The sequence below is a fragment of the Entelurus aequoreus genome, linkage group LG10 (assembly GCF_033978785.1).
Source record: "Entelurus aequoreus isolate RoL-2023_Sb linkage group LG10, RoL_Eaeq_v1.1, whole genome shotgun sequence".
NCBI lineage: Eukaryota > Metazoa > Chordata > Actinopteri > Syngnathiformes > Syngnathidae > Entelurus > Entelurus aequoreus.
Window position 1 is genome coordinate 48,135,054 of NC_084740.1, and position 9,981 is coordinate 48,145,034.

General features: G+C 35.6%; 1 protein-coding gene across 2 annotated transcripts in view; it reads left to right on the top strand.

Moving 5' to 3' along the window:
* Window positions 1–9,981, top strand: part of myrf (myelin regulatory factor) — a 126,016-nt gene that overhangs the window by 104,539 nt on the left and 11,496 nt on the right. For both annotated transcript variants that reach the window (XM_062061005.1, XM_062061004.1), the window contains 3 exons: window positions 2,459–2,683; window positions 5,485–5,578; window positions 8,424–8,486. In XM_062061005.1, coding sequence (XP_061916989.1) covers window positions 2,459–2,683; window positions 5,485–5,578; window positions 8,424–8,486 — 382 coding nt within the window. The remainder of the gene's footprint in view (window positions 1–2,458; window positions 2,684–5,484; window positions 5,579–8,423; window positions 8,487–9,981) is intronic.

A 9,981-nucleotide genomic window follows, 5' to 3' on the forward strand; every position in this document is an offset into this window, starting at 1 on the left:
AGTCATCTGCTGAGTGGGTGGAGCTACTGGGAGGAGTCCCTTGTTGGGTTAGCGATGCTACTGTACTAAACAAAAATTTAGGATCATTTTTGTTGAGGTGGATGAGATTTGAGTAATATTTAGCTTTAGCTGAGGTAAGCATGCGTTTATAAGTTATTAAACTATCACACCATGCTTGATGGAAAACCTCAAGTTTAGTCGCACGCCATTTGCGTTCCAGCTTTCTACATGATAATTTATGGGCTTTAGTTTCTTCTGTAAACCATGGGGTACGCCTTTTAGGGGTCCTTTTTAGCTTTAGCGGTGCTACACTATCAATGGTGTCGCGTAGGGCGTCGTTAAAGTTGTTAGTGAGGTTATCAATAGAGCCCACATAATTTGGGAATGGTGCCATTACCGAAGGTAGTAGGTCAGCAAGAGTCGTCGTTGTGGCAGCATTAATGTTGCGGCTGCTATAGTAGTTATTATTATTATTATTAGTTTGTTGACAATGAGTCAGAACTTCGAATTTTATAAGGTAATGATCGGACATTACTTTAGTGTACGGGAGTATCGTAACTTTAGAGGTGGTGACACCCCTGACAAGCACTAGATCTATCGTATTACCGTTGCGATGCGTGGGTTCATTTATTGTTTTTATTAGTTTATGCACCTCTGAGTTTGTTACCATGGCTACTATGGATGATGTTCAAAACCCGATTCTCCTGGTTGTTCGATAAGAAATGGACTCGAATCCCTTTTTGAGAACTGGTTCCCGTTATCGAGGCCACACAAAAAGAGTTGGTTCTTTATTCGAATCCCTGGGAACGAATCCCAAATGGGCAATGTTATGCCCATTTGATTGTAGACTCTTACTGACACCGTGTGGCGATATGAAAATACTACGCGTCAATAGTTTGGGCACTTCCGGGTTGACGACGTCAGTTAAGTTCATGAGACAATTGAGAAGTAGACAAGTTGTGTTAGCTCTTACAAGCCTTGGAAAAGATAAGTCTGTCAGTAAACCGTTTAACTTGTTTATGTAACTCAATATTAAGGTGGAAAGTGGTTCAATTTGATAGTAAGACGTTTATTGAAAAACTATTTTTGTGCACTGTTTCAATGGATGTTTTGAGGACTTAAAATGGCTGCCAGTCGTGTATTTCCACCATCGAAATAGTTTCAACACTCAGAGTTGAGTTTTAAGATGGGACTTAAATGCTTCTACTGAGGTAGCATCTCTAACTGTTACCGGGAGGGCATTCCAGAGTACTGGAGCCCGAATAGAAAATGCTCTATAGCCCGCAGACTTTTTTTTGGCTCTGGGAATCACTAATAAGCCGGAGTTCTTTGAACGCAGATTTCTTGTCGGGACATATGGTACAATACAATCGGCGAGATAGGCTATTTATTTTATTTTTTTAGGGGGGTAACAGTCAATATTTATTTATTTATTTATTTATTTATTTTAGTTTTTTCTTATAAAATAAAAGTGAGCTTTTGATAAACCAAATATTGTGTTTTTTTCCATATACAACAACCTATCTGGATTTGATAAGAGAATCGATAAGGAATCGGTTCGATAAGAGGATTTGATAATGGGCTCGAACTCGATAATTTCTTATCAAACATCATCCCTAGTGGCTACGTATTAGTTTCACCTGCCTCTTGTGTTCGGGGCGCGCACCTGTTTGTAATCAGAGACATTATTTAAGCCTGCCTTTGCCAGTCAGTCGGGCTGGCTTCTTTGTTTGCGTCACGCTACTGTTACGTAAGTTTTGCTTGTCTCCTAGCCCCTGCTAGTGATCTCTAGTTTGTGCTAAGTAGTAGCCTTAGCTTCAGGTGCGAACGGCACCTTGTTCCGTCGGTTTGTTTTCTGGTTTGTACCTCTTTGAGTGTTAATTTACGATTAAATCATGTTCCTACCTGCAAGTCCTGTCCGGAGTCGTCCGTTTGCATCCTGGGAGAACAAACCTCGCAGAAAGCTGCAACCCCATCGTAACAGTCCACGTATCAATCCAGTTCTAACGCAACAAACCGTAAGAAACAAAGGTAAAAACTATTCAAAAGGGTTAAGTTCACTTTTCTTGTGTTTGACAGGGGGCAAGGAGGGTGCCAAATGACCATGTGTTCGAAGCAGAAGACATAAGACGGCAGGTTTTAAGTTTCATGTGGGTTGAAGAGGAGGAGCCACAGTCACCCTTTATTGTGTACCTCTTGCTCGGCCCCGGTATAAAGCGTTTGCTTGCCTAACAAAGTTACTATTGTGACATCCAGTGGACACATTTAGAACAGCAGTTTCTTTCGTTCAAAAAAAACCAGCTCATTTTTATACTTGGCAAACTTTGCGGGCCAAATTAGGCCTGCGGGCAGTACGTTTGACACCCCTGCTATAAACTCACAACATTAAGAATTAATAATTGAGATTCCATAAAGAGCTGAAGGCGTCTAACATAATGATCTATCTGTGTACCCGTAGACCACCTGGTCCCCACACCAGGCACCATTAATAAGAAGGCCAAGTCCAGAATCATGGACAAGGACGGACGCAACAGAAACCGCCTCAGTCACACGTCCGCTCCACTGTACTTTGCCAAGTCCAAAAGGCCCACGTCGACCGACCAGGACGGGGCAGCAACACCCAATCGTCTCCCAGGTGGTCAGCAGCCAACACCACGCAGACAGAGGAGTCTATATTTAAATGGTAAATATATAGGGGGGGCTAAGTGGAAATGTTGTACCCCAAGTACAGGGGCTCTGTTATTTAAATATGTAAGTTATTAAAAAAAAAAGACCTCATGAACGTTAATATAAAAATAATATAGCTGTGTTCAATTATAAGGTTGATGGAATCAAATTAAGAATGTCTAACTACCTACAACACCTATCAGAAATATAAAATGGTTCGTTCCACCTGGATAGCGACAAACGCAGCTTCACTCCACACTCCACATAAGAGAAATGTATGTACACATTTCACTTTTGTATCTCATTGCACATAACTGTGGTGCCTTCAAGGTCCCTCGATTGAAGTTAGAAACAGGGGCGTCACTAGCTTTTGAAGACCTGGGGAGACATAACTCCTAGGAGATGCACTAATAATGATATAATCACCTATGTATTATAATATATAATCCTATGTCAATCAGATCATCTCTACTTTGTACTCTGAAGTAAAGAAGAATTTGACATATTTATAAACATATTTAAGTGAATAATGACAGAATGTATGATTGTTTAAATTCACTGGCTACTTTATATTGAATTTGTTGGCAGTTATTTTTTTATTTTTTTCAAACTAACTTTTTTCTGGCAAAAAAGTGTACAAATACTTTTTGTTAATAACATAAAAATATATAATATAATTATTTTTCTTTAAATTCCATCATGTATGCCTGTTTATATAGATATGTTATAGATATGTTAATCCCATTTTCAAAAAGTCATTAACTTAATTGAAGGGAAACTGCACTTTTTTATTTTTTATTTTAACCTATCATTCACAATCCTTATTTAAGACAAAAATACATGTGTCTCTCTCTTTTTTATGCATTCTAATCCAATCCAATCCACTTTATTTATATAGCACATTTAAACAACAAAATGTTTCCAAAGTGCTGCACAACACTATTAAAAACAAGTTACTGAGTATAAGTCGCACCCCCGGCCAAACTATGAAAAAAACTGCGACTTATAGTCTGAAAAATATGGTACATACTGTATATACTTACAGTGTGTATATAAAGTGTTGATGGATGTTTTGACGCTTTTAGAGCGCTTTATTGGGGGAATATGAGTGAATCCCATTACCTCCATTGTTAGCTGACATTTGCTAGCATTTATTTACGACTTAGGATGCATTACCTCACTAAGGATTGTGAATGATAGGCAAAATTCCCCCCAAATAAGTGCAGTTTCCCTTGTAAACATAACAAAGTGTGTGTTTCTGGAGCGGCTACGTTGGGTTTAGACAGAGGTGGGTAGAGTAGCCAGAAATTGTACTCAAGTAAGAGTACTGTTACTTTAGAGATGTATTACTCAAGTAAAAGTAAGGAGTAGTCACCCAAATATTTACTTGAGTAAAAGTAAAAAGTATGTTGTGAAAAAACTACTCAAGTACTGAGTAACTGATGAGTAACCTGTTTGTTTAATGATGACAGCAACAAATAATGCACAAATACATAAAAATAGCAATTAACAAATTCAGAGCCAGGAATATCTCTTAAGCAACTAAAACAATAATATATATTAAATAATAAAACATTAAAATAACAAAAATAAGGCAAATTGAGCCACAATAACTTAACAGCATCTTAGGCTCAGTAGGCAGAGATTACAAAGGAAAATAACAAGTTAGCCTTTACGCAAACCATAAACTGATAGGTGTGGGCTGCACCTGGGAACACACTGTGCACTTCTGATTAGTGTTTGTATGCATGCGTGAGTGTGTGTGCGTGTGTGTGTGTGTGTGTGTGTGTGTGTGTGTGTGTGTGTGTGTGTGTGTGTGTGTGTGTGTGTGTGTGTGTGTGTGTGTGTGTGTGTGTGTGTGTGTGTGTGTGTGTGTGTGTGTGTGTGTGTGTGTGTGTGTGTGTGTGTGTGTGTGTGTGTGTGTGTGTGTGTGTGTGTGTGTGTGTGTGTGTGTGTGTGTGTGTCTATGAGGCTGCAGTGCATTAATAAATTATACCCACACGATGTACATTTGACAGTGATTCATAGCAGGGAAGCTAACATCAGCCTACGGTGACAGCCAAAATATCTACTAACGTTACTTACCGCCATGTGCTTCCTCAAATTTGATGTTGAGTTCATGTAAGCTGAAATGTCCACTTGTTTGGGGAGACACATATGACAACTCATTACATAACTGTTTTTTTTTTGGTTGTCTGAAGCGTGGACATCAATTTTATGTGAGGCGGGGGGTGTTTGCGTTCGTTGTTGTCGCTGCCATTGTTGTTGTTGTTTGCCGCTGAAACTTTATGTGCAGTTAATCATGTGACCGCCTGGCTCTGTTTGATTGGTGAAATGGAGTCAAACGTCACCAGTGACTGCATTTGATTGGTGAAATGGAGTCAAACGTCACCAGTGACTGCATTTGATTGGTGAAACGCAGGCATGCGATAGATCCTACTTTGAAGGTCTGTCTGACAAACCAAAACAAACAAAGTGTGCATTAACAGATGGATAAAAATCAGTAGCGAGTAGCGAGCTGAATGTAGATAAATGGAGCGGAGTAAAAGTAGCGTTTCTTCTCTATAAATATACTCGAGTAAAAGTATGTTGCATTAAAACTACTCTTAGAAGTACAATTTATCCCAAAAGTTACTCAAGTAGATGTAACGGAGTAAATGTAGTGCGTTACTACCCACCTCTGGGTTTAGAGTGGGATGAGGGGCCCTTTAGGTGTCTTGTGTATGGGGGCCCAGAATTTGATGCTACAAGCCTAGCAAGCAAACATGTTGGTCTGCATTAAACACATTTCAATGCAGCTCGCCTCTCTTTTTGCAGGAGGAAGATCAACTCCATCCCTGGCTAGTCTTCATATTGTGGAGACGGAGCAAGAACTTACCACACAACATTGCAAACTCTCCAAGAGCTGCAGGTGCACACACGCTAATCATTTTACAGTAAACTTCAGCATTAAGAAGTTAAAGTTGGATGTAAAAGTTCACTCACACTTTTCTAGCAGATATATTTCTCACGTTTAGCTCATTTTCATCACATTTATGTTTAAATCAAATGTTAAATTTTTTAAATTAAAATCTAAATGTTAAAGAGATGTTAAATCTAATTATAAATCCTAAATCTAAATACGACCGCTAAACGTTAAATCTAAACCTAAATCAAATCTAAATCTAAATGTTAAATCTAATGATATATCCTAAATCTAAATATGACCGCTAAATGTTAAATCTAAACCTAAATCAAATCTAAATCTAAATGTTGAATCTAATCCTAAATTTTACATCTAAATCTTAAATATAAATCCTAAATCTAAATGTGACCTCTAAATGTTAAATCTAAATCTAAATGTTGAATCTAATCCTAAATCTTACATCTGAATCTTAAATCTAAATGTGAGCGCTAAATGTTCAATCTAAACCTAAATCTTAAATCTAAATATTAAATCTCAATCTTAAATCTAAATCTAAATCTTACATCTAAATCTACATCTAAATGTGAGTGCAAAATGTTAAATCTAAATCTAAATGTAAAATATATATCTAAATCTTGATTCTAAATATTAAATCTAAACCGAGATGTTAAATCTAATTATAAATCCTAAATCTAAATGTGACCGCTAAATGTTAAATCTAAACCTAAATGTAATCTAAATCTAAATGTTAAATCTAATCCTAAATCTTACATCTAAATCTTAAATATAAATCCTGAATCTAAATATGACCGCTAAATGTTAAATCTAAACCTAAATTAAATCTAAATCTAAATGTTGAATCTAATCCTAAATCTTACATTTAAATCTTAAATATAATTCTTAAATCTAAATGTGAGCGCTAAATGTTAAATCTAAATTTAAATCTTAAATCTATATACTAAATCTCAATCTTAAATCTAAATCTTACATCTAAATCTGCAACTGAATGTGAGTGCCAAATGTTAAATCTAAATCTAAATGTAAAATATATATCTAAATCTTAAATCTAAACCTAGATGTTAAATCTAATTATAAATCCTAAATCTAAATGTGACCGCTAAATGTTAAATCTAAACCTAAATTTAATCTAAATCTAAATGTTGAATCTAATCCTAAATCTTACATCCAAATCTTAAATATAAATCCTGAATCTAAATGTGACCGCTAAAAGTTAAATCTAAATCTAAATGTTGAATCTAATCCTAAATCTTACATCTAAATCTTAAATATAAATCTTAAATCTAAATGTGAGCGCTAAATGTTCAATCTAAACCTAAATCTTAAATCTAAATATTGAATCTAAATCTTAAATCTAAATATAAATCTTACATCTAAATCTACATCTCGATGTGAGCGCCAAATGTTAAATCTAAATCTAAATGTAAAATATATATCTAAATCTTACATTTAAATCTTAAATCTAAACCTAGATGTTAAATCTAATTATAAATCCTAAATCTAAATGTGACCTGCTAAATGTTAAATCTAAACCTAAACTTAATCTAAATCTAAATGTTGAATCTAATCCTAAATCTTACATCTAAATCTTAAAAATAAATCTTAAATCTAAATGTGACCGCTAAATGTTAAATCTAAACCTAAATCAAATCTAAATCTAAATGTTGGATCTAATCTTAAATCTTACATCTAAGTCTTAAATATAAATCTTGAATCTAAATGTGAGCGCTAAATGTTCAATCCAAACCTAAATCTTAAATCTAAATATTGAATCTCAATCTTAAATCTAAATATAAATTTTAAATCTAAATATTGAATCTCAATCTTAAATCTAAATATAAATCTTACATCTAAATCTACATCTAAATGTGAGTGCCAAATTTTAAATCTAAATCTAAATGTAAAATATATATCTAAATCTTACATCTAAATCTTAAATCTAAACCTAGATGTTAAATCTAATTATAAATCCTAAATCTAAATGTGTCCGCTAAATGTTAAATCTAAACGTAAATTTAATCTAAATTTAAATGTTAAATCTAACACGGCTTTTTGGCTAAGAGGCCTCGGATTGGTGGAAAATTGGCATTTTATATATTATAAATATTCATCTTTACACTTGGCAAGAGATTTAGCACTTACATTTAGTGGCTACATGCGTGGACAGCACCTTTTAGCTCTTATTTCCTAAATTGTGTACACTACTGAATTAGGGTCTTTTGGCCGCTTATGTGGACACTTATACTGCCATCTGGTGGTGTCAGAAGAGTATAACATACAATGGAATTTGGGGATAAAAAGTTTAAAAATAAGAATTAGCATGTCACTAAACATGAAGTACACATTTGTGTACTTATGGACTAAGTACATCATATCAAAAGATGACTCTTAGTTTTCAATAAGCCCAAATAGCAAAGAGAAATAAAAAAAGGCATGTAAACAAACAGCTTGGGCCTTAAGAGGTTTTTAACATTGAGGTTTAAATTTAACACTTAGCGCTCAAATTTAGATTCACGATTCAAGATTTAAATTAAAATTTAAGATTTAACATTTAGATTTAGATTTAATATTTAGCTTTGCATGTAACATTTAGATTAACAGATTAACATTACATAAGAGTTCATTGTAACTTAAATGTAATGGAAATGAGTTAAATGTGAAATGAAAAGGGTGGTAAATGTGAGAAAAGTGAGTCAAACGTGAGAAATATATCTGCTAGAAAAGTGTGACTGAACTTTTACATTCGGCACCCCATAATATTTCTGTGTTTTGAGCGTTTGAATGCAGATCTTGTGAAGTGACGCTACTTTTTTTCTGTGTCAACTCTTTCTAGCTACACAATTTCTCTCAGGGGAAACACTAATTCCTCGCTCTCACAACTCACTTTGCACATGACGTGAGTATATCAACATGTTTTTATTCGTGCTGTCAAATTAATCATTTTTTATAACAGCTTATTTCTCGCTTGCATAATTTAAATTAACGCGATATTTGTACACCAATGCAATTTTATTGACAAAATGTCATCCAGGAACATTTTTAAATGTTATACTTGAATGCATGCCATTTATTTGCTCAATATTTGGGAACAGTTTTAACTAAAGTCCAGGTGGGGTGTATTTTGTAATGAAATGTGTCAGTGAGCATACCAGTTTTAGTCTCTTTACCCATCCTTGCACGGGCGTATGCTTTGACCTGATCAATGACCGTATAACAACCCACGTAACACTTTTGTTTTGTTTTTGTTGTGGGCAGATAATTTTTACCGGGGGCCGCATGAGCAACCCGAGCACTGCTGGAGGGCCACATAAACAATATTTCAATTAAATTTTGCTCAATATTATTTTTTATATACCGTAAGATAAATAATAATAATAATAACAATAATGATTAATAATAATCTCATTTAACCTAACTTAACTTTATACAAAAGCAGATTGCTTTTGATGGTTTTATTTTTAACACTGTCTTACACAACACTTCCTGATGTATAATACAATGCAAAAATGTCAATTTCTGTCAATTTATCTTGCATCCTCTTTAAAAGTCCAACATTTTTCCCCGTCAGATTTGAACAACCATCTGTTGTCACACCTGCCAGCTTGTCCCGTTTCAGTCCTAACATGTCCAAACACGCATTTACCTCTGTGAATAAGTCATTACCTGTGGTTGTCCCTTTTAACTGACTACGTGGCTGCCGGCTCCTCCGTGATTTGAAAGTCTGCAGTTATCCCACGTAAGAAGATGAGCAGCTGGGCGGTGTCACGTACATCACAGCTCTCATCCAAAGCCAGCGAAAAACAGTCAAAGTCGCCCGTTCTGATCTTCAGCTGAAGCTCCAAGTTTCCAGTGATGGTCTCAACCCGCCTCGTTACAGTGCGTCGGGAGAGTGACACGTTCTCAAATGCGCCCCTCTTCTCCGGGCATGTCAGCGCAACAGAGTTCAATAAGCACTTCTTAATAAACTCTCCGTCAGAAAACGCTTTACTTTTTCTGGCGATTTTGTGAGAAATTACTAAACTTGTCCTGACAGCTGCATTTCTGGGGGTGTGAAATTTGGCAAAAAGTCCTTGTTGGGTTTGCCGTTTTACCATCAACGCATCAGCCTCCCTTGGGCGCTCTTCATCAGACAGATTCCAGTATTTTTCCTCGTGTTTCGTCGTGTAGTGGCGATTCAAATGATATTCTTTAAACACAGCAGATTGTGTACGACAAATTAAGCACACGGCTTTACCTTTAATTTCTGTAAAGAAATACTTGGTAGTCCATGTCTTGTTGAAAACACGCCATTCGTTATCAACTTTTCTCTTTTTAGCGTCTCGGGGATAACCGGGCATCACTTGTCGCTGTGCACCTTCACTCACAGGTTACACACGGACATACGCCCATAA